General features: G+C 41.6%; 2 protein-coding genes across 3 annotated transcripts; one reads left to right on the top strand and one right to left on the bottom strand.

Moving 5' to 3' along the window:
• Window positions 1–3,346: 3,346 nt before the first annotated feature.
• RTF2 (replication termination factor 2) lies at window positions 3,347–26,975 on the bottom strand. The gene is made up of 9 exons (XM_014873851.2): window positions 26,841–26,975; window positions 26,177–26,271; window positions 25,985–26,078; window positions 25,639–25,778; window positions 24,446–24,524; window positions 9,730–9,843; window positions 6,488–6,542; window positions 6,277–6,369; window positions 3,347–4,760 (listed from the first exon to the last, which is right to left on the bottom strand). Exons 1-9 carry the CDS (start codon window positions 26,907–26,909, stop codon window positions 4,579–4,581), a joined length of 921 nt encoding a protein of 306 aa, XP_014729337.1. The 5' UTR covers window positions 26,910–26,975; the 3' UTR covers window positions 3,347–4,578.
• Window positions 13,326–20,843, top strand: LOC106851644 (putative beta-1,3-galactosyl-O-glycosyl-glycoprotein beta-1,6-N-acetylglucosaminyltransferase 7). Of its 2 annotated transcripts, none has more exons than XM_088175154.1 (6): window positions 13,326–13,630; window positions 15,936–16,171; window positions 16,649–16,744; window positions 17,457–18,487; window positions 18,895–18,990; window positions 19,805–20,843. In XM_088175154.1, exons 4-6 carry the CDS (start codon window positions 17,512–17,514, stop codon window positions 20,077–20,079), a joined length of 1,347 nt encoding a protein of 448 aa, XP_088031280.1. In that variant the 5' UTR covers window positions 13,326–13,630; window positions 15,936–16,171; window positions 16,649–16,744; window positions 17,457–17,511; the 3' UTR covers window positions 20,080–20,843. The 2 variants fall into 2 exon arrangements, with proteins under 2 accessions (XP_088031280.1, XP_014729255.1); XM_014873769.2 differs by having other exon boundaries at window positions 15,870–16,171.
• Window positions 26,976–27,284: the final 309 nt, after the last annotated feature.

The following is a 27,284-nucleotide window of genomic DNA, read 5'->3' as shown; positions in this document are numbered from 1 at the left end:
GCCAGCAGGGAAGAGGAGCCCAGATTCCAAGGACAGCTCACTAAAATCATGTCCTGCTTTAGGAATGGCGTGTTCTCAGCAGCTGCACGTCCTGACTGGCAGCTGCAGCTCTGCAGGGAGCTGCGAGGTGGCAGCGGCCGTGCAGGGCAATCCACGGGCTCACAGGAGCATTTGCAGGTATTGTGGTTGGCCTGGCCAGCGCTAATAATCATTGCCATTCATAAGCATGAAAGAGTCAAGTATTCCCACCCCCCCACTCCTGCCATTTGAAAAGTATCTGACCTAATTATTACTATCCCTGTTGTGTAAATTCAGCACTTTGTCAGGCTGAATAAATGTACATTAGCCTTAACATGAGTGAAACAAGTTTAAACAATGAAGGCAGCTTTGTAAAGCTCCCTCGCTTTTTAACTTATTTGACACCACACTAAAGAGCCCATTTAGACTAAAGAGTTCAGCACATTTTGGGACCCATTAAATGCCCAGGTTGAGACTAGATATTCTCCTTTTTCTTTTTTTAATTTGTCCTCCCTAGTTGCTAAAGTCAGCAGAATTGAGCAATAAGCTGCTTTGCATTTCTTTAGCTTTGTAGGCAGAAAGCTACACCCATCCCGGCCAGCACAGCAAGGCAGGGCAAACCTCACTTATCACTGAGACCAAGGCATTCCTTGGAATTAGTTTTAATTAAAAAAAAAATTGCTTTTAATTAAGCAAAAAAAAAAAAAAAAAAAAAGAAAGAAAAGGAAACTCATGGCACAAAAATGTGATATTCATGACTGTTAGGAAAACTCACGCTGTCAAATTGTTTCTATTTTAGGCTAACAACATAGAATTTAGAGTCAGGGCAGGCTATCATAGAATTATGGAATTATTATGGTTGGAAAAGAGCTCCAGGATCATCAGGTCCAAGCTGTGACTGATCCCACCTTGTTCCCAGCCCAGAGCTCTGAGAGCCTTGGACACCTCCAGGGATGGGGACTCCAAACCTCCCTGGGCAGTGCCAGGGCCTGACCACCCTTTCCATGGGGAAATTCCTGCTGAGTGACAAACTCCAAGTCTATCCTGACTCCAGCTGTTGTCACATTTAGGACATGATCTGGAAGAAGGAGAAAATTTACCCCATCTTGGCTGCAGGACAAATGCAGATCAGCTCCAAAAGAGCAAAAAGAGCTGAAAAACCAGAGCATCATCATCCTCCCTGTTCCCTGCCCTGCTCCATCATTGAGGAAATTTCTGAAAGCAGCAGGAAAAAAGAGGTAAACGAGAGGAAACACGGGAAAAACTGGATAGAAGAAGTAGCAGTGCAGTCAGAGCTGAACATTTCTGCAAGGGGATGGGGTTGTTCTTCACCAGTGAGCTCCTGACGTTTGAGAAAACCTCTCACAGATACCACACAAAGGTTGGGTTCTGCCGGCTGTGTCACAAAGAGCTGGCAGGAAAACATTTTCAAAAGAGAATTTCATTTTACTCAAGGCCATAATGAAACCAGTTCTTGCCCAAATGAGATCTGTGGTCAGTCTGTAAATTGAATTCTGTCACTGACCTGTAAGAGATACTTGAATCCACATGAAGTTCAGTGCCTGACAAAGCCACAGCTCTGACCCTGGCAGCAGCACCTCCCCAGGATCTGGGCACTTGGATGGATATTTAGATTAAAATCCTGCTTTATAGGCAGAGCTGCAGATGGATTTGGATTCCACCCCTCTTACTCATTTTGAAGCTTGGTTAAGTTTGAAGCACAGAAAAGACCCAACTCAATTATAATTTCTAGCTGTCAGGAAGGAATTCTATCAGCTCCATCCTCCAGAAGGAAATCCACACTGTCTAGCAGTAATCAGTTCCATTTGTGACCCTCCCAACAAAACCCTTTTTGTCTGTGATTTGTATTCAGCTTAGGATACGCTGATTTCAGACCCTCTGTGGATTGTAATGTCTAAACAGCCTTTTTATTTTTAAATGCAACCAAGAAACTATTTGGCAGGGTCTGAAGCTGAAGCAAAATCTCCTGACTGCACTGGGCTCTGGGCTCCCAGCAAGGCAGGACACTCACAGACAGCTCTGTTTGCTCAGTTTAGCTAAGAATAGGACATTAGTAAGAAATATTTTAATCTAACAAGCAGCATGTTTTGAAGGGAACTTTCAGCTTTTCTGGCCAATTTGAGTGGCATGTGATGATCTCATGGTGTGGAGCTGGAGAACAAATGCAGCTGCAGCTCTGACCACTGATGATGGGTGTGGGAACTCCCTCAGGTTTTGGGATTCAGAGGCACCAATGTGGAAAGCACTGAACCCACCCCATGCCAGCTCCAGGATGATGATTTAGGGCACAGAACTTTCCAGCCCTTCCCACTCGTGCACACCTGGGCCAGGTTTCACCACCGGTGTGTGAAAGAATTTGCTGCATTTCAGTCCAGTCCCCAGGTTCCACACCAAAAACCCAGCCCCAATTATACAACTGGCACTAATTGGATCCTTATTTCAGCTTTTCAGAAGAGAGGCTGAGGTGTGAACAACATGCAAACAAAACTGTCCCGTGAATTCCCCAGAAGAGCCCCGTGGATGCAGTGCTGCAAGAGGCTCATGTGGCACTGAAAAAACACAGATTTCAGGTTCTAAGACTTCTGCAGTTTTCAACTTTCACCAGCATTCAAATTCACCTACATTAAAAGAAAATTAAATTGCCCTCTCCAACAAAAAGCAAACCACAATAAAGCAAACATCCTGCAGCAAACTATTCCCTTGAATCCATTAAAAATTGCCAAGTCAACATTCCAGTGCCCACTGCCCAGCCCGGGCTGCCAACAGCACAGGTGGCACTTTGGGCTCCTGTTTGCCACCAGCTGTGGCAAGAACTGCATCACAGGCCAGGAATAATTCATATTCCAACCATATTTCACATGCCAACAATTTATCACATCCCTTCCCAGCTGGAGCTGTGTAAAGGGAAGGAAAAGCCCCAATGAAAACGCTTCCATAAACCATAAATGTTTTAAGTTTAACCAGGTGGGGATGGTGGAATACTGGACACAACCCTGGCAGAGAGGCAGAGCATGAGTTGATGAAGCCAGGGCTACAGGAAGAATCTCTATATTAACCAATTTATAAGCCAGGAATTTGTTTTAATAGATGAGCAGATCCGAAGAAAAAAGGAGTCACCATCATGGCCCAGTGGGCAGGAAAATCTGGGACCAACAGCTTGGACTCTGCCTGATTTATCACTAATAAAGGGAATATTGTGTTTCTCTGTGTATTTTTTAGCAAAGTAATAACTACATCAACAACATTAAATTAGTTCCCTTTAGGATTTATAACTGCTGTAAGTAATAATAAGAAAAGTGCAGTCCTATAAAACACCAATAGGATTTTAATATGTATTGTCAAACAGAAATAAACTGCAAATAAAAGCCCTACTATGGGACACCTTCAGTGCAGAAATTTCATTATCTGTAAGCAACAAATAATAAAGGATCATAATGAAAAGAATACAGAAGAAGGAGAAGAAAGCTGATCCCTAGCCATGCATACAAAATGTGCCTGAATGCTTCCTGGAAGCTCCAGCAAACCTCAAACTGTTTGAAGTGCTCACATCTCTGGAGAACAGAAATTCTTACCACCATATAAATTCTACAGCAAGCCAATTTTTAATTATATCTATCAAAATAATAATAAAATCCCAGCAGTTTAATTCAAGCTGTTTGAATCATAGAGACCACCTATGCAAATATCAACACAGCATTTGAATCTCCAGGCAACTACTGCCAATTATAAATGGGGACACTTCTAAAAAGAAATTACAAGGATAATTAATCATTTTCACACACAAAGGTAACAAGGTAACATCATGCAGTGGTTTGAAAAGCCTCCTGCTTTCTGCATTTCTATTCTGGTTAGTTTGTGCCAAGATCAGAAAAAGCAGATTTCAATTTTAAAAGAGGGAGAGAGGAAAGGGAAAAACTTCCAGCCTTCCCTCTGGTCATTCCATGTGGGTATTATGGGATTCACACATTAAAAAGGGAATATTCTGCTGTTAAAAACAGGCTACAACAATATGGACAAGAATGTTGCACAAACATTTTCATGACTGTGCTCTCATCTGCTCTGTCAAAAGGTAAATGATTTGAAAATACCTGCAGAACCTTTTGGAAATTTATAGTTCTACTGAAGACCCAGTTAGCTTGACAAAAACAAGGCATTATTTCTCTTTTTGCCGTCAGAAAGTTACAGAGGGTTTGAATTCTGTAGTAATACACTGAAAACTGTAATTACAGTGGTGGCACAAATCATCAGAGGGGGAGAGCAGGAACCTCTCCCTCCTCCTCCTCCTCCTGAGGACAACAACATCCAAAAAGGAGAATTTGTCTGCAAAAATTCCAACATTCCAGAAGGAAACCTGCTGCTACAGCAAAGACTGTGCTGGTGTGACACAGGTTCAGCAGCCACGAAGAGCTCTATAACCAACTTACAAAGAGGGGACAGGCAGGCAGGTGAGAGGAGCACGGCACTCTGTGGCAGAGCTGGCACAGAGAGGCACGGGGGAGGAAAGCAGCCACGGGGGCCTCACTGAGCCTCCTCATTGTTTCAGAAATAGTAAGCCGTGTGAGTAACCCAGTTGGAACACTCCTCCTTGGAACGTTTTGCTGAGCTGTGAGTTGTAAAAATAGATTTGTAAGCCTCAGACTTGTCGTCGCTGTCTGCAATGGATCTCTTGGTGGTGGAAGAAGCTTTATTGACTTTTCCTGGGGCTGATGGATTTCCATTCTCTGAGGGAAAAAGGAATAGAATGAAGCATGACAGCTTACAATGGATAAAGGTATTTAAATAGAGATGAAAAACAGTGCTTGAAAATTAAAATATAGTCTTTTTTCACCTCTCTCATAAATATCTCCCATAACTGGACTCAACAGCTTTTAGAAATCACACTCAAAATACATTTAGAAATCTTGAGAGAGGAATTCTGTAAATCTTTTGCACTGCAATTCAGTACTGACAACATTTATTCCTGCAAGTGAAAAATAGCTCTGAGCTCTGGTCTTTAGCAACACCAAAGCCCCCAGCAGCCTGCAGTATTGTTTGGAAATCAGCTCCCAAATGCCAGAAGCTGAATTTGTGCCACACCTTTCCCCAGGGAATTCAGTTCCTTTTATTCCTTCCAAAGTTATGCCCAACAACAATGCCCTGCATCATTTTATGTCTGTAGTGGGGAAATGCCCATCCTCTGTTTCTGATACTGTTTTTTATCAGTGTATTTTATCTACTGTTACATAAAAATATCTTTTTGTTGTTGTTGTTTTTTGCTGTATCATCTTCCAAGGTGCAGGATGGTGTTTGAAAAAGCCAAGTCTCTGGTGTAGAGAAATGAACACAGAAACTCAAAATCCTCAGTGAAACTCAGGCACAGGGGCTCCCAAGAATTGTGTGTGCCACCCCAAATCCTCACAGAATTGTGTGTAACCCCAAATCCTCACAGAACTGTGTGTGCCCAACAGAAACAATTTCAAAAGGCACTTTTTTTTTTTTTTTACACCCTCAGCAAATAAAAAATTCATGAATATAATTAGAACTACGAGGCTGCTCAACATCCAGGAGCAATTCTCATCATCTGGGGTGAAATATTTTTAGAAGTCTCTCCCGTATAAAAGCAGACAGTAGAGGGCAGGTCAGGCATTGCTGATGGAATTTCAGCTTCTCCCACTTCATCCATGGATCATCATTCTCAGATTCATCAAATTATTCTGATTTTTTAATGTACAGGATTTAATTCTTCCCACAGAAACCTCAGACTGACCTTAAAAATGTACCCATTCTGTTGGAAAATATCAGCATGGGGACATTAAATAGTAGAATTAATATTAAATGAAGAGAAGGCACCATTCTTTGGACTTAAAGGCTGCCAAGTTTACTCAAAGCTTTAAGGCTGCTGTAGGTTGTTCAGTGCATCCTAAATTTCTGTTCCAGTGTTCCCAAGGACACACAGAAAATTAGCAGGTAAAACAGATGATTAAAAGTTAAATAATTTAAATTACAAGTTAATTTTTTTTTTTAACAAAATTCATCCAAATAAAGTGCCATAACATAGTTTTTTATCAACTCTACACCAATAAACTGCAAATTCTCCTCCACTGCCTCACAGCCAGGAAAATAAGACACACCAAACCCATGAGTGTGTAAATAAGAATCTCTAATCTCAGTAAATCAGCTTCCCAACTTGCAGCAATATTAGAATGACATAAACAAACAAATCTGGTCCCATTTTTCACATTAGGATGAGCCACCAACCTGAACTTTTGGTGAAGATAATCTGCCTGCTTTCCCCAGAGCTGGAATTGACACAATCCTTTCCATTCTTGGCTTTTGAAGGACCTGGAGAATCTAAAAATATAAATAAATAAATAAATAAATAAATAAACAAACAAACAAACAAAGAGAAAAATGAAATCCTGGCAGCTTCAAGAGTCAGAAGGTGACCCAGAATTTGGGGCTGCATTACCTGCAGGGGGCTCTTGCTGAGAAGCTGCTGCTGCTGTCTTGCTTTTCTTTGATTTCTGAAACAACACAAGCAGAAATCTGGTAATGGACTGAAAGGAGATAAAACTCCCACCTCATATTTCGTAAACACACAATTGAATCCAGGTCATTTTTATTTCTTACCCAGTAGAACTCTTCCTTCCACATTTTTTGTATTATTTCTTCATGGAGAAAATAATAATCTTGAGAACCCTGCAGTTACATTAAATAAAACTGTGCAGGACAGAATTGGATTTGTCTAGATTTAGTATTTTGGTTTGCACACTTTGAAAGGTGGGTGTGTTATTATCATGAACTGATCATCTGAACCCACACAGCAGGACAGTAAATTGCACAACACTAATAAGACACAATTAATTGTTATCAATAAAGGTGTTTTTCAACAAAAATTTCAGAAGAATCTGGAATCTGGTATCGACAAAATTTTGTTTAGTCCATTAAAAAATCCTTCCTGGGTACCTGTCAATAAAGGACCCTCTGCTGTAGGATTGCTTGGGAAGAAAAGATGCAAATAGTTAATCTGAATTTTTTAAAAGTATCTGTGCAGCAGGTTTTCCAAATTAATTTCTGTTTATATAGATTAAAAAACACAGAAAAAACAAGAATAATCCCAATTACTGGCTTTGATTACATAAAAAGAAAGATGTATTAGAACAGCCACAAACATTATTGTCACTGGATGCATTCTGAATTGTGAACATGTTTTATGACAGCTGCACAAAGAAAATAAATATATTTAATTGTGTTCTAAAGCTCAGGAGAAGCCCTGCTGTGAAGCAAAGGATGAGTGAGGGATAAAATGGCCCAGCAAATGCTGCTGAGCCCAGGAGGGGGAGGCAGAGGATCAGCTGTGCCTGCAGTCCCGGATCCATGGAATGCTTTGGGGGGGAAGGAGCTCCAAGGGTTCCAAAGGGGCTCATCCCATTCCAAACCTTCCAGAGACCAGGTCCTGCCCAGCCTGGCCTTCAGGCACCTGGAAAACCTCAGTGCAGGGGATTTCTTCCTTTTGTTAGGGGTGGATTTCCAATGATGCCTTTAGTTTGAAGTTTTCCTATTCTCCTTGGATGTGCTTTTCTGACGTGCTAGGGTGATGAAGACAAAACAGTCCTATTCTAGTTAAGAACTCAAGGACAGTTTCTCCAAACTTCAGGCCCTAGCCACAAACTACGTGGAAATGTGGAGGGTGGGTTCATGCAAAATAACCAAAACCTATAAAAGTGTAAGATTTTGTGACCAACCTCCTCCTTCCGTCTTGGAGCCATCCAGGCAGGGGTCACGACTGTGGCACTTGTATTGCTGGGGTGTGGCTTTGTAGGCCTTTCGTAGGCCTCACAATAAATACCCATTTTATTCTCCTTAACTCTGTGTGTAGCCTCTGTTCCAGATCCTCAAGGCACCACCAAAGAAAATAACTTCCCAGAGGTTTGTAACTCCACAGATACATAAACTCACCGTGCAGAATATAGATTTCAGTAGGGGCACAGTGACAGCTGAGCTCCAATCCTTTTTTATTCTGTCCCAGCTGCCTCTTCCTGATGTTTTGTCCCATGGGGATAAAGCAAAGGAGTTTGTGCTTCCTGCCCCAAGCACAGCAGGTCCACTGAGCTCAGCAGGAAGGAGATGAGGAGGGAATGTGGACAGCAGTGCCAGCCAAGTGGGAACTGTGCTGGCATTGGGGCTGCAGCTGCCAGGCTCAGCCTGGTTCCAGCTGCAGGGACCAGCTGGGCCACCAAGGTCACCACTTGAGGCTGAGAGATTTGCAAATCCTGCCCTGTAATTCTCCACTAACCAAACCAAATCCCATTTGCATGTTCCCCCAGGGCACACAGAGCCCCAGGACCAGGGCACGGTGTCCTTTTGTCACCCTAAAAACCACAACTGCCCTGCACACTCAGCTACTTTGCTGTGCAGAAATTATGGGCAGCATCACCTTCCAGATTACTCCAAACGATTTAACCCAAAGCTACAGGTGCTTTGTCAGCACCTTTCTAAATAAAAAACAAGTGCAACCAACCACTCACTCATCTGCTGAGATCTGCAACAGCTCAGCAACAAATCAGAAATTTCTTTTTTTCCCCAAACTTTCAACTACCAAGTACTGAGAGGAAAAAAAAAGAAAAACCCTCTGAACAGACACCATGAAATTATCACTCTTAAGCCAGAAGCTATCAGACATGAGATGCAGAGACTGTGAAAAACAGGAAACAGAACAGCAGGATTTTTATGGAAAAACATCCTTTTGATGTATTGCCCAGGCCCCAGTGCTGCTGCACTGGCACAGATGAATAAAGCCCCTGTGATGAGAAGGAATCATATGCTCAGGAAGGAATCACTGGCAAGTAAACAAGCATTTGTTTTAAAACAAACCAGGGAAATATTTGCATGGCAAAATCAAGGGCTGAAACCTCCATCTCTAGTCTCAGATGCTGAAAACATCAGATTTATGTTCCTGAGATCCAGCACCCTGGCCTGAGTCAGCACTCAAGGTTTGCTTGCTTTGGCATCTCCAGGGAGCTCAGGGAACAGCAGCAGAGCTGACAAAATTCCCACGAGCAGAAATGTCATTTGTCAGCTCAGCAGCACAGAACAACTCCCAGCTCACAGGGCAGGGCAGCAGAGCTGCAAGGATTTGATTTCCACTGCATTTTACCTGGGCAGAGAGAAAAATGCAAAGGCCTCAACATGATGGTGGGAATTAGGGGTGCAGGAATTGCTGAGGACTGTGAGAACCACAAAACAGGAGAAATTTCCACATTCTTACAGCACCAGCCCAGGAATGCACAGATGCCAACACCCTGTTCCTGGCAGAGGCCAATAAAAGACTATAAATTATAAACTCTATAAAATCAAAAAAGCGATGTTATCATCAGGAACTGCCACAAGAAACACAGGGATGATGTAGTTCAGTATTAGAATGAATTAATTTCAAGAAAACCCTCAAATATTGCTGCAAGAGCTCATTTTACCTATTTTGAGTGCACAAAGCACTTCCTGGTGCTCAGGAGAAAGTTTAGGATGTACAACTTCAAGAAGTTATTGGCCAAATACACACAAAAAACCCCATTGCTTTTCAAAGTAGTGATGAAATAAAACAGCTCACAGAGTAAATTCCTCCATCTTTATAAAGATCAGCAAATCTAAGAGCAGATTCACTGCAGACAAGAATTCTTCCAGTTTTATAAAAAAAATGTATAAAAATCTTACCTTTTCTAATTTACTTTTAAGTCTTCTTTCCTCCATCCTTTTCTTCAGAATTTCCACATCTTCTTTATTACCATTAATGACAATCACATCTTCCTCTTGAAAGGGAACACCACACTTCATGAAAGAAAAGACAAAATTGCATATTTATTTTTCTCTCTCCTATAAACAACACTCTGAACTAATTCTTTTTTCTCGTTTGTTTATTTTCTGTTCATGGGTTCCTTGTTTTTCTGGCACAAATGTATTTAAAAGTATTCCTAATTAGAATCTACTCAATTTTCTGAACCCCACAGCTAAAACTCCGAGGTACTTTCTGATTTTTAATTATGAATGCATTTGATTAAGATCTAAATGCCATTCTGCTCTAGAATTTGTCTTTCAATTTAGTGAGATAAGAAACAACAACTGATAGGAGAAGTTTCCTTACACTGAGCAGGGACAACACCAAAAGTGAGACACAACACAAAAAAGTGAGACAGAAAATTTTTCTCTTCAACTCTTGGCAGGAAAACAAGAAGGTGTTTTATTCATTATTATTTTTTTTTTTAAATTATCTTTTTATTTTACTGTGGGGATAAAAAGGGCTCCTAAAAGCAGAATAATTCACTACCCTTGCCTTGCTGCCTCATTAGATTGTATCACAGAGACCATACCCTTATCTGATTTATCAAACACTCCCAAGTTTCCAACTACTTTCAGAAATTAATCTGGATAATGGCTGTAATGTGCTCTGTGTGCTTCCACATTTGTTTCATGGTTGAAGGCACAGATGTTTCCCTGTGCACATTTGCAATCATTGGATGTACCAGCACATTGACCATGATGTTTTCTTGTCTAAGATCTCAATTTGCTTTTTTTTTTTGGTTTTGGTTTTTTTTGGTTGTTTGGTTGGTTTTGGCTTTTTTGGGGGGGTTATTTTGTTAAATGCAGAAGCGTTTTATTAATCTGCAAGATTAATTTATAATCCTGCCTCTGCCATTACTCTTCTTTTTCCAAACAAACTCTTCTTTTTCCTGTATTTGCAGTAGGAATTAAACAAATGAAAGGACACATGGGCAGGACTTTGCTCAAGTGCTGAGCACAGCTTCACTCATGAACCTGAAGCCAAGTGGAGGGAGGCTGAGAGGAGAAGCAGAGCTCAGAGAGAGGCACAGGGCAGCAGGCACGACAGGATAAGTCACACACAAGAAATGGGGAATAACTCATATTTTTCCATTTCTACTCAATGAGAAATCCCAGCCTGCTGTGATCTCACACTTGGGAGTGAGAAGGCTCCAAAATCAACAATTTCAGTCTTCATTCTGAGGTTGGAGCTGGCAGCTGACTTGATTCTAAAGAAGCCCCACAAATTAATTTCTAGAAGCCCCACAATTTATTTTCTAGGCTAGTTCCTAATACAGCATTTTTCAAACATATTTTGTCAGTAGCCTCTCATTTCATTAAAAGTTGCATTTTAAAAGAGCAAGCAAACCCAGGTTCTCCTCTGGAAAACTCAAGGTGGAATTGTTCAAAACTGAAAAGTATTTACAAGAAACAAGGAAATGAAGAGAAGTGTTCTTTCCATTCTCTGAAATAGAAAATTTTTTGCCATGACAACATTGGATTATGTCAGAGACCATACCCTTCAAAACCTCCTAATGAGATAAAAAGCAGAAAGAAGTTTCAGTCTTGCAAATTCAGATGTTTGTTCCTTCAGATTAATTAAGGTCTTGGGGCAGATGTTTATTTAATGATATCACAGGGTCTCCTCTGCTGTGCCTTGTTTATCTTGGGTCTTTAAATATAGTTGAAGGTGCTTGCTGTAGTTCTTAGCACCTTGAATAAAGGACATTCCTAAATCATATAGCTCTTTCTTAAAGTAAAAAATACAGGATTTTTAAAGCAGTAATGAACTCTTAATTTCAGATAATTTCCTGAATTCTAGAGTTTACAGTTTCAGCTGCCTAAGACAAGAGTTGTACATTATTTCTTGTTCTAAACTACATTGACTGATTTTTTACGTAGTTCTGTGCATAACTACTGCAGTCTTAATGTAATACAAATTAACAACAGGCAAATATGTTTTCATATCTAAATGTTTACACCAGTGTTACAGTTTAATGTCTTCAGAGAAACCAAAAGGCTCTTTCCAAATTTTAGCAGTGAATTCCTGCAGTTCTCCTGAACATGACCATAACTAGGAAATGCACAATTCCCACCAGGATATGGGACAGGGATGGCCATAACCTGAGTGTCCCTCTTAAAAAAGGGACATTTAGGAAGAGGATTGAACATCCATGGACCATCTCACTATTCATCTCCCAGCCACACAAGCTCATGTATTAAAGATTATTTTTGCTTGCCACAGTTAACTAAAACTAGTTTTAAGAGAAAGAATTTTCCAGAGGTTTAGCCATTAAAAGTTCAGGAGTTTAAGGTTTGCTGAACATGTTTTTTCACACTGTCACCCAACCAGACATGCAATGGGTCAGAGAGTAAAGGACAACTTGGGAGCAGTGGAAATTTCCCAAGTGATTCACAGAACAGGAACTTTCACTCAGGAGCTGCATCTATTTCAAAACCAGTCCAAAAAAAGCCTCAATTTACAGAGTCTCTTAAAATCACTGCTAACTTTGTACTGTCATACCTGCAGCTGTGCCTCCACTTATTTCGAGGTTTTGTTTATTTCTGACCAACACGGTATTTTTATCAGAATGTTTCCTCCCAATCATAGCTCGTTTAAGCTCAACTTTCCACTTATGAAACCCCCAAAGAACGTTTAAAAGGCTGTAGCAGCAAACAGTGTGTGTGTGCAGGATGATTCAAAGCAATCTGCTGCACAGCAGGCACTGCACAGCAAAGCACACCTTTATGGCACCAGGGAACACACAGGGGTTAAAATCCCCCCGTGCACTTCTGCCCCTGCCTCATTTTACACAGATTTTTATAATTTCACAATTCTGGCGTCTGCCTTTGTTTGTCCATCTAAAAGTTACAGTTTAACGACTGGGGTCTTACACAACTTGTGGTTTATCTCAGGGTTACAAACACATACTCACCTTCCTGCTACAGGACTTTTATATTCTATTTACAGCTTTGCTTTATTATTATGTTCTGTTTCCTATCCATTACCACACAATCTGTTTTTTCCAGCCTTTTGTATCAGTTCTTTTTTTCCTGCCTCACCAGAGCTGGACCTTTGCTTACAGAAGTGTTCAGACACATCAGCCACTCTTAAATCCCTGTTCTCCTCACCCACCAGGGCTAGACTCTATTTTGCAGAAATTCTATTCAAACCCTTCCCTTGGTATTTCCTTGGCCCATTTGAGCCCTGTTTTGCAGAAGTGGTTACATTTATAAGAGGCACTCGGATTTAATTCTTTCTCTAACCTACACCTTAATTTCTAACTTTCCCTAAGGTGCTTATCCCGAGCGAGGTCTGTGGTTCACGTTGATCTTGCATTTATTCTCCTTTCAGCTTCCAGCCACTGGAAATGCCCGGCAGCAGCAATTCCCTGCTGGAATTGTGGGCTCTGAGCTGGAAAGTTTCGGCAGGCGAATAGTTAAAGCAGGGGGAGGAGGAGGAGGAGGAGGAGGAGGAGGCGGCAGGTTGGCTGTTCCCAGTTCCCCCAGCACAGGGCACAGGGGAAGGGCACAGCGATTCTCCCAGCTCCTCCCCGATATTCCCCGCACATCCCCGGCTGTTTTTCCAGCCTTTTCCAGGCTGGGGAAGAAGTTTGCAGCGAGGCAGCGCTGAAAGGAGCGAGAATTGCTGCAGGATAAACGTGGGCAGCCCTGCAGTGGATCCAAACATTCCCCAGTAATGGTTAACCTGGGATAAGGGACACGCTCCTGCTGAAGGACAATGACACCCCGCATTTATCTTTATTATGCTGCCTTCTCCTGGCTAATTCTGCACCAGGTAAGCATTCAGCTTCTTGCTTTTCCCTTATGGAAAGCGTCAATTTTACTTCCTAATTTTACCTTCTAGTTTTACTTAGAAAACACTCAAACCTGCACTGAGGTTAGTGGTTTTTTCCCCTTCTTTACCTTATGAAACACACAGTATGATGGAAGTCATTACCACTAATTGTTTTATAAAAATGGCAGTATTTATACAACTTATTTTTTTTACTTAAGGGTTTAAATAGCTTTCATTGTGTTTGTTTTAAATTACTATGAGGTCAAATGCACAAGGGAAAAAAAAAGTAACAGGAAAACAGGAAAAACAGCAAAGATGAAGACTGAAACTTTATATATTTTCTGTATATGTATCAGTAAGTTCTAACGCAGTGGTTTTAAATAAGAATGATTTAAATAACCGGGTTTGATGGAGAAATGTTTTTACTCAATGCATCTCAAAATCCAGAAGCAGACTCCGTATTCTGACCCCCGTTTAAACAAAAAAACCAAAGCGATGAAAAAAGCACTTAAAAGAGCTTATTTTAACATTTTTTAAGGATTTATTTAGTCTTCCCTGGTTTATAAAATGTCTGTATTAATGCCTGCATAAACACCTTTCAAACAACAACAAAAAAATCAGCTATAAAAATAAATATGAAATAAGTATTTAATGCTTTTTCAGCATCTTATTAGAAGATGAAGCATTCCCAAGCCATTTGTCGCACTAAATTACGAGGTCATACGACACAAACTTTATCTAAACTTTAATATTAGGCAAAAGCAAAGAGCACAGAGAAAACAGAATGTTTGGAGGTGCAGTGATGCAGTCCTGAATGCAGTGGCAGGGAGAAGCTGCAAAAAGCAGAATGAGTTGTTAGTACAAAAAGCACAGCCAAGTGTGTGCTAATGGGGTCTCAATGAGCTGAACTGACATTTCCCAGGCTTTGTCCAGGCATCATCATAATTCCCCTTTTCTCTAGTTTATTTTGTTAATTGAGATGCAGTATTGTAGATTTACAACAATTTTCTGTTAAGTAATATCCTTAAAAGCATCCACAGAGGTGGTTGAAAATCCCTACTTTTATTTTTTTTTCCCTAAGAATGTCACACACAGCTCGCAGGAGTTTTAAAAATTCATGCAACTTCATCCTCCAGATTTAGAAAACCTGTGCATAATGTAAGAAATGCTGAGTTTCAGAGACATTCTGCTAACAAAAAATACCTGTCATGGCACTCTTGCATAATAGGACTCAAGGGCACGATAGTCCCAGACAGGGTTATTATGGACACTGGACATTCCCCATAGGATCTCTTGCTCCTCAAGGGCAGGAGGAAATTTGGGACAATAATCCTTGCCTGCTAAACAACACATTTCCTATCCAGTGGCACTGACAGCTGCAATTCCAGCTCTAAATCTGGTCTAACACTACCAAAAAAGCCACTTTTTGCTTTCATTCCATAATACCCTCCCGAGGCTGAAAGATGTCAAATTCTGTTCTTGCAGGCCAGGCTCCATCATTCAGCTGTTCCCCATAAACATGTTAACTCTGCAGAGGAATTGCTGCCCTTACCTGGTTATGGGCTGTTTGTGTGCTTTTATGCTGCCATAAAAATACAGTTTCTAGATGTCACACAGTCCAGTAGGAAAAAATCCATTGTAAACACTTAACAGCCCGAAACAGCCCCAGAAGCTATTACTGGAAGGGTAATAAAAATTCAGGTGTATGAAACAAGCAGCTTAAAGCTTGGCTCCCTAGAACTGCAATTTGAAACATGTCCAAAGTGTATTTAAGGAAAAAAAGCTGTCAAGCATCCTCATTCTGGACAGATTCAGGGAATATTCCAAGTTGGGAGAGACCCACAAGGATCACTGAGTTCAACTCCCAAGTAAATTACCTGTACAGGGACTGAACCCATGATCTTGGTGTTAAGATGTTTTATGTTTAATCAGATATAAAATCCCAAATATTTTTACAGCTGCCTGCTGTTTTTAGTGTAATTCTTATATTCAGCATTAACCTCCATTTGACATCCCAGATACCTCATGACATTCACTAATTCAGAGGAATCCCAATGTTCCTCCTGCCAATTATTCCCTCAGAGTAAAGAGTTTGTCCCAATCCAGCTCCAGAAAAATCAGTGTTTTCCCAATTCCAGTCCCTGGGTATGTACATTATGGTCCTCACAAAACCCCCTCAGGGCTCTGGCACGGGATAGATGTAATTTTTGATGTAAAAATCCTGCTTTTCACCTTGCAGTGGCATCCCCGTTCTCCTGCTTTCTGCACAGCATCCAAAGGTTGACTCGGACTTGCTTTGCTGCAGCTTTTTGTTCAGATGGATGGAACGCTCCCATCAAGGTTGTTTACCCAGTAAATGGATCCCTGAGGAGCTGCAAGGCAAAAATATTCTCCTGGGAGCTGATTTCCTCATGCTTTTCTTTGAGCTGCTGCAAGAACATCCCAGGAAAATGGAGGAGCCCTCCACCTAACACAGCTCTCCTTTGTGGAATGCTCAGTGGAAAAGAGGCACCATTCCAGCATGAACTCCAGTGCATACCAGTAAGGACCAAAAGATAAATACATTCTTTCCCAACAGCCTAATAGCATCCTAAAAATGTGGGGATATGGAGGATCCCTTCCCTTGTTTAATTCGTGTTCTTAATGCTTTTTGAATTTTATGTCTCATTGCTACTTGAACTACAATGCCCTCTTTATTTTCAAGCTTTTGAGGGAGATACTGACTTTTTATTAAAAAGAAGTATTTTTCACTTCTTTCTAATGAAAGCCTCGAGCCTTCTAACCACAGCAGCATTTCTCTAATGAAACTAGCTTTATAAAAATCTATTTTACTCTGTTTGTGTAAAGCCAAATACTTCATGATTTTGATAGCTGCAATGCGTAAAATGTTTCAAGGTGAAATGCAAATTTTGTTTAAAAAAATCATTAAATAAGAGATAATTACCTTTAAAATTAAAATCTTTAAAAAATTAAGCTTAATGGCAGTTGATGGACCTTCTCCTTGGTATTTTTCTCTAGGAATTTTGATGCCAAGTGCTTCAAGGATGAAGACTTCATGTAGTTGCTGTGGGATTCAGGACTGCTGCACTCTCATTCTTCTGACTGTTCAACAAGGTAAAGGCAAGGAAAAAAACACAGTGGAAAAATTCCTGTGCTAATACTGCTGTAAATTGGTTATTCCAGAATGCCAAGGCTGGCACTTGTGTCCTTATCTCAGGGTATGCACAAATACCAAAAATAAGAAATGAGTTTTGTCCCCTTGTTCAGTTTTCCAAAGCACAAATACAAAGATGCCAGAGGAAGAAAAAAATAAAAATCTCAAGAGTCAGAAACATTAGCTGACTTTATAAGGATAAAACCCAGTGTATTTTGTGGATTGCGTTTTAGTCTCTTCTTTCTGTTTATTTAATAAATTTTCTGTTGATTTAATTTACTGAATTCTGATCCTCTGGCAGAACTTCAAGTTTCCCAGCCTTGAGGAAATTTCAGCAGCTGTTCCTCAGCACTCAGAGCTCACTTGGGGCCCTGGGCTCACCCATCACCCCAGAGCACAGGAAACTCCCACCTGGGGGGCTGAGCCCCCCTTGGGCAAGCAGGGAAGAATTCAAAACCCTTCTGGGTTCTTTTGCAGCATTTTGAGATAATTTTGTCCTGGAAATGCAAAATTGCTGCCTCTGCATTCCCAGGGGCTGACTGCACTCACTGTGGGCACACAGAGTTCCTCCTGGTAGTAATGCCAGCATTTATAAATGCAGCACTAACATGGCATCTATTTAAAAAAATAAACAGCAAGGTTCTCTCCCCTCTCTCTCACTTTTCCTTTCAGATTATCTGAATGTTTAATTGGACTATGATAAGAAGACAGGATCTGGAAGTGAAAGATGAACCCACTTCATTCAAAGAAATCAAGATTTCTGCTGTCTGTTGCAGTCTGTATGTTCATCTACACCTTCATTTACCTAAAGGCTCCACTTTATGACGAGTCAAATGACCAAAAATTCCGTGTCAAAAGAGCAGAGTGTGGTTTTTACCCGGATGAACTTTGCTCAGCTCTTTTTGTGGGGAAACCTGCAGCCTTTAAAATTGGAAACTTTTGTCAGAAGTCCTACCAGCCCAAAGCACTGAGCTGCATTCAGACTTCCTGCAGCTGCTCCACGGTCCTGAAGACTCTGCATTTTATCACCAGGCCACTGTCAGAGGAAGAAGGAAATTTCTCCTTGGCCTACATTATTACAATTCACAAGGAGCTGGAAATGTTTGTGAGGCTGCTAAGAGCTATTTATATGCCTCAGAATATTTACTGCATCCACATTGATGAGAAGTCACCCAGAGATTATAAAACTGCTGTACAGAACATAGTAAACTGCTTTGAAAATATTTTTATTTCCTCAAAAAGAGAACATGTTGTTTATGCAGGGTTCTCAAGATTACAAGCTGATATTAATTGCATGAGAGACCTCGTTAACTCCAAAGTTCAGTGGAATTATGTTATTAATCTGTGTGGTCAGGATTACCCCCTGAAAACAAATAAAGAAATCATACAATACTTAAAAAGTAAGTGGAATGGTAAAAATATCACTCCTGGGATAGTCCAGCCTGTTCATGTGAAGCACAGGACAGAGGTGAGCTACAGGGAGTACATCCATTCTGGGGTGCCCTACGTGTACCCAGCAAAGATCAGGAAAGCTCAGCCTCCACACAACCTGACCATTTATTTTGGCAGTGCCTATTACATCCTCACCAAGGCCTTTGTGGAGTTTACTCTGAGTGATGCCCGAGCAAAAGCTCTGCTGGAGTGGTCCAGGGACACCTACAGCCCTGATGAGCACTACTGGGTCACCCTCAATCGTTTACCTGGTAAGAGTTGGCCATTTGTGCCACAAAAAACCCCAGCAGGGAGAGGCTCTGAGCTCCAGCCCTGAGCTGAACAGCTCTGAATTGCAGAAATCAAATCATTTCTTCAGCTTTGGTGCTGCCCTTCTCAAAAGTCACATCTGGTGGCTGAGAAACAAAGCTTGCTTGTAGGAAATTGTTACTTCAGTGCAGACCAGGAGTTAGAAAAATTCTGGTTAAAAGTTTTCTGCTGCATGAAAGCTTTTGCTCTCAAGGAATAAAAAAAAAGCAGTAACAGTAATATCTGTTCTTATGATACAAATATCTGCAAATAAATACTTAAAGTGACTGCAGTTAGAAAGTGTCCAGCAGTGAAAACCTTCCCTGTAGTAAGCAGAAGAGAGACTTATCAGAGCCTTTTGTTTTTAAAGATGCTCCAGGGGCTACACCCAATGCAGGCTGGCAAGGAGACCTAAGAGCCATTAAATGGAAAGATCAAGAAGGACTCTCACACAAAGGCTGCAAAGGTAAAGTGAATTTTGATCATGAACTTAAATTTGATTTGCTGATGAGCATTAATTGGTTATTATGTATTATTTAAACTAGCTATTAAATGTGCCTCAGTGGTCATATATAATTTATTTTGGAAGTATTAAATACAACGAGGCATCCTATAAATTACTGCACTCTATCCAATTAAAGAGATATAGGTTATATTAATGCATTAGTTACATATTGTCTATGTTTTGAGATGAGCACAGTAACCATACACTGACAACCCTTCTTTCAGCCCCTAATTACTAATGCACTAATTATATTAATTACATATTATATATATTTTGAGATGAGCCCAGTATCCATACACTGACAACCCTTCATCCAGCCCCTAATTACCAATTACACTAATTTGGCTGATCAGTTCTCAGAGGAGGGGCTTTACCTACAAGGATGTTTCTCAGGTGCTCCCATCAACATTGGGTTAAATCCCTACAGTCTGAACAGCAATAAAAAACAATCGTGCTGAGCACGTGGAAAGCATGCAGAAATCATTAAAATGAAGTGTACAAGCTGAGCCCAGGTGTGACTGAGCAGGGAATCCTGAGAGAGGAGATCACATCTGATGCTCAGCTACCAGATTTTATTAAGCAGAGCAGTATGGCCGGGAAGCAGCTGGAGGTGACAAACATCCATTTATGTCAAACACAAACCCTTGTGTTTATAATGTTGTAGGATTATCCTCCAGCTCGATTTCTACGCAGAAACCAAAACTCTTTAAAAAAAAAAATGTTTCAGCTCATCCTCCCGCTGCTGCCACACCTCTCTCCCAATTTCTCTGTGCAGGTCGCTACGTCAGAGACATCTGCATTTACGGCCTGGGGGATCTGCAGTGGATCATCGAGTCCCCTCACCTGTTTGCCAACAAGTTCGAGGCGGGGAGGGAGCCGCTGGTGCTGGAGTGCCTGGAGAGGCGGCTGCGGCTGCAGGTGCTGCGCCAGGCTCAGGTGCCCATCGAGCAGCACTGGCGCCTGCAGCAGTGCAGCCACTTCGACATGCAGCTGGCTCCTGAGCCCAGCCCTGCCCACAGCAACGGGCAGCGTGCTGGTGGGGAAAAATAATTTAAAAAAAGGATATTTACAGCCACGGGATTCACTCTGTGCAGCCAGGGTATAGCACAGTGCTCCCTAAATAAACGGGGTTTGTTTATTCCTATAGCAATGGGTTAATTCCCAAAGAATCGCTGCTGAAGACAAGGGGGGAAGTTCATCATCCATGAAGTGACTTATTCAGCTGGGAAAGTCAATATTCCTCACGTTCACAGCCAAAGCATGGCTAACCGGCATGAAAATAACAAAGGATGCAGTGACTGAAGCAAGGTAAAATATGGAGAAATAACAAATTTAAAGTCGTGGCCACTGAATGTCTCATGAAATGCTTTGAATAATGAAGCTGATGCTAAAATTTCAGAGCTTGTACATAAGTGACAACCAGTTTGTGACACAGCCCGTGCCACTGGGGGGTGTGGGTTTGGTTTTATTTCCCATGGCCAGCTGCATCCCTAATTTCATTTTGTAGCATGGCAACATCACTGCTGCCCTTCCCAGGCTTTGCTCCTAATAACAGAAGGTTCCTGCAACACTTGTTTATCTCCAGGTTTCTGTTCTGAGTCTCTGCAGGAGTTCAGGGCAAGGAGACAGGGAAAATTTGAGGCCAGGTATTACAAGAAAACTGAGCAAAAAGCCATTTTTTAAGCATTTTTCCATCCTAGTGTACCTGAGAGAATTAAACAGCGTGCAGCAACACCTGGACAACACACTAGATTTAAAACTGCAAATTATAAATAAAAATTAAATGAATAAATAAATAAAAATTTTAAAAGGAACAATTTCAATGTCATCTTCAATATGCACCCAAAACACCCCTGAGCTTTTACAAGAAAACTGGTGACAGATTGAGCTTATTCCTAAAAAATTCAAATGACCCAACAACAGGACATGAAAGTTTCTTGTTACAAACTTATTCCCAGGTTGCTGGAACTTTACTCCTCGTTTTCCCACACAAGTTTATTGGAAACATCATTTCTTGCAAATGAACTTTAACCTAAAGAAAGGCCATCTGGTCCCTATTTATTTACAAACTCAGCCCAAAGGCGTGTGCTCAGTTTCATGGATAATCCAGGACTTATCTTGTGCCTAAATATTGCTGCAGATAGTTTTGTTTTTTTTTAAGAAGGGAAATAAAGCTAAAAAAGAAAAGGAAAATACAAGCCAGGCACATGTTTGTGCTGAGCTTTTTGAGAGTCTCTCTCCAAACCATTAGTGAAGCTAATGGGTCTCTGGCATGGATTAATGATAGCAATATTCATAATTAATTTCTGTCCAGTCCACTGTAGGGCACTGCCAGGATTTATCCACTCCATGCTGTCTTTTAAAACAGACAGTTCCTTATTGCCATCACTGCAGCAAATCCAGTCTCCAGCTTTCACCCCTGGCACCACCACACTGAACAATTGTTATACATCACTTCCAAATTGAATTAAAATGAAAAATTCATTAGCCAGGCACTGTATATCATGGGCTCCTTTTGCAGAAATTAAACCAGGCAAAAAAACCTGCACAAAAAGGCCTCTGAAAATACAATTTTGGTATGACTAGACCCATGTCAGCCTAGGAATATCTCTGCAGCATGACCTTCTTTGCTTAAAGGATTTTGTATTTGAAACAAATTTTAGGAAAATCATCATTAAACCATTATCAAGTAAGAAATAGTATTCAACTCATTATTGTGATTTCCATGACCACATCACCTCCTTAAAACACACATGAAAAGCCTTCATGGATTCTGTGTTATTATGTTAAGAGTTGATCAATCACAACTTTCAGACCTCAGCAAGTATTTGTGCATTTTGGTGCCCTAAGAGCAGAAAATGCCAAAGTGACCCTGGTTCCAGGAGCCACTGCTGCACACACAGCTCTGGATCTGACAGCCACAGGCATAAATTCTGTTTCAAAAAGCTCCATATCTAAATTAAACATGAGGTTAAGGGTTTGATATGGCACAGAGCTTAATAGGGCACTATTTGAAGTCTGTGTTTAGCTGACTCTGAAAACAAGTCCAAAATAAACTTTGAAGTGATCCAAGAAAGTACATTATAAAAGTAATCTTATCCTTAACTTTCAAAGTGACTCCCAGAAGGACTTCCAGCAGCAATTCCATAACCTCTATCCTGTCCCCACACCACTTCTAGCATATTTTATATCCACAGGAACTTCTTAGAGAGTCAGCTTCCAAATTGAAACAAAATTTCTGTCAAATAGCAGACACCAAAAACTGCCCATGCAAGAACCTGCAAGCCACTTGGAACAAAAAATTCGAAATATTTGGGCACACCAAAATCCACAGACCTGCACAGATCACCACAGATTTGCCATCTCCAACATCCCATCAGATCCACAAAGAGGCAGTAGAGAGAGTCTTGCTTGTTCTTTCAATTTTAGGCTGTTGGACAATTAAACCTTGCTCCAAAGTGCAAGTTTTAAACTGACAGGTTCTGTCACAAATGGAGCAGGAAGCAGCAGAAATGCCAACCTGCAGAGCTGCTGCTACAGATTCCACATCTGGAAGCAAAGTTCTTTCTCTGCCTGCTGACTGAAGTGTGACTAAAGTCACATTTTAGCACATGACAGTGCTGAGAGTTTAAATTTTCCCTTACTGATCAAAAGCTCAAAAATATGGCTCAAACTAAATCCACTTCTGTAAAAATGTTTTACAAGATGTATTTGCACTCCTAAGTTGCTCTCTTTCAGACAAAAGCTCTTTTCCAACTCTTTAAGTGGAAGCTACAAAATTTGTTGCCAGCACTTCATCTACCAAGCCTGCTCTCCAAGCAGCACTGAAGAATTCTCACTGCTCTTCCAAACAGTTCTTTGAAAGCCAAGAAGTTTTATATTTTGGCAAGACAGTTCAAAGCATTTACCCTGCAGGCAGTGAGAGACAATCTCTCTTTTCTCCCAACACTTCTCCAGTGTCTGACTGGTCCTTTGGCTTAAAATTCTCACATTTCAATGTTTTTCTTTAAGGTGAACCATTCCAAATGCTACTCAGGATGTGAAGAAAGACCAGCTTCTTTTCAGTTCATTAATTAAAGATTCCAATCTGAGCACATATAATGCACAATACTTCATTTTTTCTTCTTCATTCATTAATTTTCCTGTAAGTCCCTTTCCTGCAGAAATGCAGAATGTGCTGCTAATTAGTGCTTTAAATAAACAAACTCTGAGATACCAGGAGGCACAGAACCACCTCCCTGTGCTCCTGTTTAGAAGAGTTCTACTCCCCTTCTTGATTCTGAAGAGAACTACAGAATACACCCAAAAATCACCAAATCACTCTGACCTTCATCAATGTTCTCTCAGCTGGTTACCATTGCCTTTGTGCATCAAAATCCAGTCATGAGAGGATGAGAGACTAAATATTATATCCATTTAATTATTTCTAGAAGAATCTTTCTGAATATTGTGAAGAATTTCCAGCTGCATGCTAAATACTCATCACTGAAAAAAAGCCAGGGAAAAATATGTGGGGTTCATTTGGTTTTTTTTTTAAGATTATCAGACTGGTCAAACCATGGACAAAACATCTCATTCCTGCATTTTATGCTCTGGTTACACCCATCCATCAACAAAAATTTAGATGCAAAACAACCCTCATTAAAAATAAATTAGTATCTGCCAAGAGGAAACAAAGCCATTAGGACAGAACAAAATGAGCACTGAAAGGAGCAATAAGAGATTAAACCTTACAAGAACCAACAATGTACCAAGACAAAAGTTTTCCCTTCCCAGGTTTTGTCTGATATAAATATAATCCATATTTTATCCAATATCTGGGTGTTTAAAGCCATTAAATAACTGCCCAAATGTGGCAACTCTCACCACAAATCTTGCTGATTTTTGCTAATTTTATCATTTAGGGTATTTGCTCCTTTTTTCATTGCTCTTAGCTACAAAAAAACCTGTACAATGACATCAGCTATGTGAAATGAAGTCAAAAATATAAAAAAGCAACACCCAATGAACTTTAAAAATATAGGGGTCAAAACATAATCTGACATTACAACCAATTTAACCAGAAAACAATTACTGATAAAACACAAGCCATGTGCATTCAGGAAGAAAAAAACCAAAACAATCATCCTTTTAAAAACTAAAATTAGGACAAAATATTGGGAATAAATGGAAATTCTAAAGTAGTTACTGCAAAATAAAACTCTGAGAACAAAAATACTTAATTTTATAGTTATTTAGAATATTTTTTTAATTAACAAAGGCCATGAAGAAATACTTGAGGCCATCATAGAACAGAACTTTTACAAGTTCCACTTCAATTTGCATATTCAGATTAAAAACTCCCTTTTTAGAGCAGTGAGTGCAATTGGATGAACACACACATGGCCCAACTGCTTCTACAGCTGGAAAAACTCACCTTGTGACAAACTTCTGCTTTAATTTCTTTGAGAGCACGCTCAGAGAACACACAGCCACAGTTTCTCAGGAAGCAAAACCTTCAAAGAAAACACATAATAATTTTAAGAAAACTAAGAGAGATCTGTGCAGTGCTGCAGGTCACAGCCCACCTTCTTTACAAGTTTTTGCATCTCATTAAACTATCAGCATAGTTAAGTAGGTAATTAATTTATTATTAATTCGCACAGTGTAAGAATTGAATGCAAAACACTGGGTACTTTAAGCACAATAGGTATTTTGGGTTTTTATCTTGAGTATCTTCTGGCTAATCCCTCTCTGGAGGAAGAAAGTCTTTACAACCATTAAGCTGTGAACTCCTCACACAAAGAACTTGCTGCTCTGCCCAAACCAGGCTGGGAGGGAATTCCCTGCCCCAGAGCAATAAAATACAGATATACTGCAGGGCTGGAACAGAGAATCCATCTCCAGTCTGACCTAACACAGGGAGAGACAGAATGTGAGGAAAGGCTGGGAGGGCTGGGATTGTTCACCTGGAGAGGAGAAGATTTGGGGTGAGCTCAGCGTGGCCTTGCAGGGCCTGAAGGAGCTGCAGGAACCATGGAGAGAGAGTTTGGACAGGGATGGAGGGACAGCACACAGGGAATGGCTTCAAAGTGACAGAGAGCAAGGCTGGATGGGATATTGGAAGGAATTGTTCCCTGGGAGGGTGGGAAGCCCTGGAATGGAATTCCCAGAGCAGCTGTGGCTGCCCCTGGATCCCTGGCAGTGTCCCAGGCCAGGCTGGACATTGGGGCTTGGAGCAGCCTGGGACAGTGGGAGGTGTCCCTGCCATGCAGGGGTGGCACTGGAGGAGTTTTAAAGGTCCATTCCTACCCAACCATTCCATGATTCCCACAGCTTGATGTGACTCAAGGGGAGTTCACATCCCACCTCCTGTGCTTGAGCCTCCAAACAACCTGTAGTCACTTCCTCCCTGCCAACACTGCTCTCTACTCCTTCATTATATAACCCTTTCCTGAATAAATGTGGATAACTCTTATCTTTCCTCTTGAATATAACGTGAAAGGACACCCAGAAGTCTCTTGAACTCTGAAAGACAAGACAGCTATTCCCCACCAAGCCCTGGGAGAGCAGAGGATTTGCATTTTCCATTCATTTTTCCCTGCTCTGTGCCCAGCCCTGAGCACCAACCTGTGCCTGCCGTTCATCTCCAGCCCCACCACGGGGCAGATGAAGCGTGCACACTGCAGGTCATCGTACTTGTCCCCCTTGATGCTCTCCTTGTCCCCACACCAGGCTGGGTTATCCACCAGCTGCAGCTCTGTCACATTCTGCAAATAAAAACACAAACCTGGAGCTTTTTTTCCTCGTGGTTTACGAGCCATGATAACAATCCTTAATATTTTTTTTCCATTGTGTTTTGTTATTTCAACAATTTAACCCATAGTGAAGAGCACAAGCAAATGGAAATTTTACAGCATAAGTCATGAATTTAACATTTTATTTTAACTTCTCATATTAAACACAACCTGTTTACCTTAATGCTCTTGATATGGGATGCAGATTCCATGGGGGTTTTATCAGGGGATTTGTCCAACAAATATTCAATGACGGCATCTTTGTTGTACAACCTGTAACACAAAAATTCCAGTGATTATATTGGGTTTCCATCATGTTTTGTATCTGTAATTTATGTGTACTCCTGAGGTGTCCATGGAAACATCCCCACCTGCCCAGCTCACAGGCCACGATGGGCCGACGTAGCTTCTCCTGGCTCAGGGCACAGTAGAACCACCTGGCCACCAATTCAGCAACTTTGTCAACCTGGAGGGAAAAAAAAACACTCATTATTTAAAAATATACGTGTGTTTAAGCATAAAATCAGGTCATACATGAAGCATTCATCAAATCCCAGGTTTCTTACCAAACCTGCTTTGTGTACTTGAAGTTAATTCATAAAATAACTTGAGCAAAATATTTTGGCAAAATTAATTTCTCCAAACCTCGCTGGGCAGTTCCAATTCCTGAGCGCCTTTTCCATGGAGAAATTCCTGCTCGTGTCCATCCTGAGCCTCCCCTGCCCAGCCTGAGGCCGTTCCCTCTCCTGTCCCTGTTCCCTGGAGCAGAGCCCGACCTGGGGCTGTCCCCTCCTGTCAGGGAGTTGTGCAGAGCCACAAGGGCCCCCCTGAGCCTCCTTTTCTCCAGGCTGAGCCCCTTCCCAGCTCCCTCAGGAATTCTCCAGCCCCTTCCCAGCTCCATTCCCTGCCCTGGACTCGCTCCAGTCCCTGCAGGGCTCTCTGGCCACGAGGACCCAGAACCGGGCACAATATCCGGGATGAGCCGGGCCTCCCTCTCTCCGCAGCCCCCTACCCATCATGGAATCCCCTCCAGACCTTCTCGACTTTGCGGGGCCCCTTGACCAGTTCGTGCCGCTTGGGGATAGTGCCGCCATCGCATCCCATGGCGCTTCCGGGTTCTCCTGCGCACTTCCGGATTTAGACGCCACTTCCGGCGTGCAGCAATGACGCTACTGCTTAGCAACGATCACTCGGCAGCCATTACTGTTGCTTAGCAACAGGTGGCTGGGGGCGTGGCCATGGCCCGCGGGCGGGGCGGGCTGGGCGATCCCATGGCGCTGGGACCGGGGGCACAGGGAATGTACCAACTCAGCGCGGGGGCGTTCCCAGCGCCTTTCCCACCCCTTTCCCGCAGCTTTATCCCTTATTTTTATGAGGAAATCCCCCGGGACAGCCACTTAGGGACGATTTACGGCCCAATGTGGCGCTGGCAGGGGCGCTGAGGAGGCGCGTCCCGCCCTCAGCAGTGCCACGGGTGGT

The sequence above is a fragment of the Sturnus vulgaris genome, chromosome 17 (genome assembly GCF_052056855.1).
Source record: "Sturnus vulgaris isolate bStuVul1 chromosome 17, bStuVul1.hap1, whole genome shotgun sequence".
In the NCBI taxonomy this organism is placed as follows: Eukaryota; Metazoa; Chordata; class Aves; order Passeriformes; family Sturnidae; genus Sturnus; species Sturnus vulgaris.
Note: the sequence above shows the minus strand (reverse complement) of the source record. Positions and strands in the feature narration are given on the sequence as shown.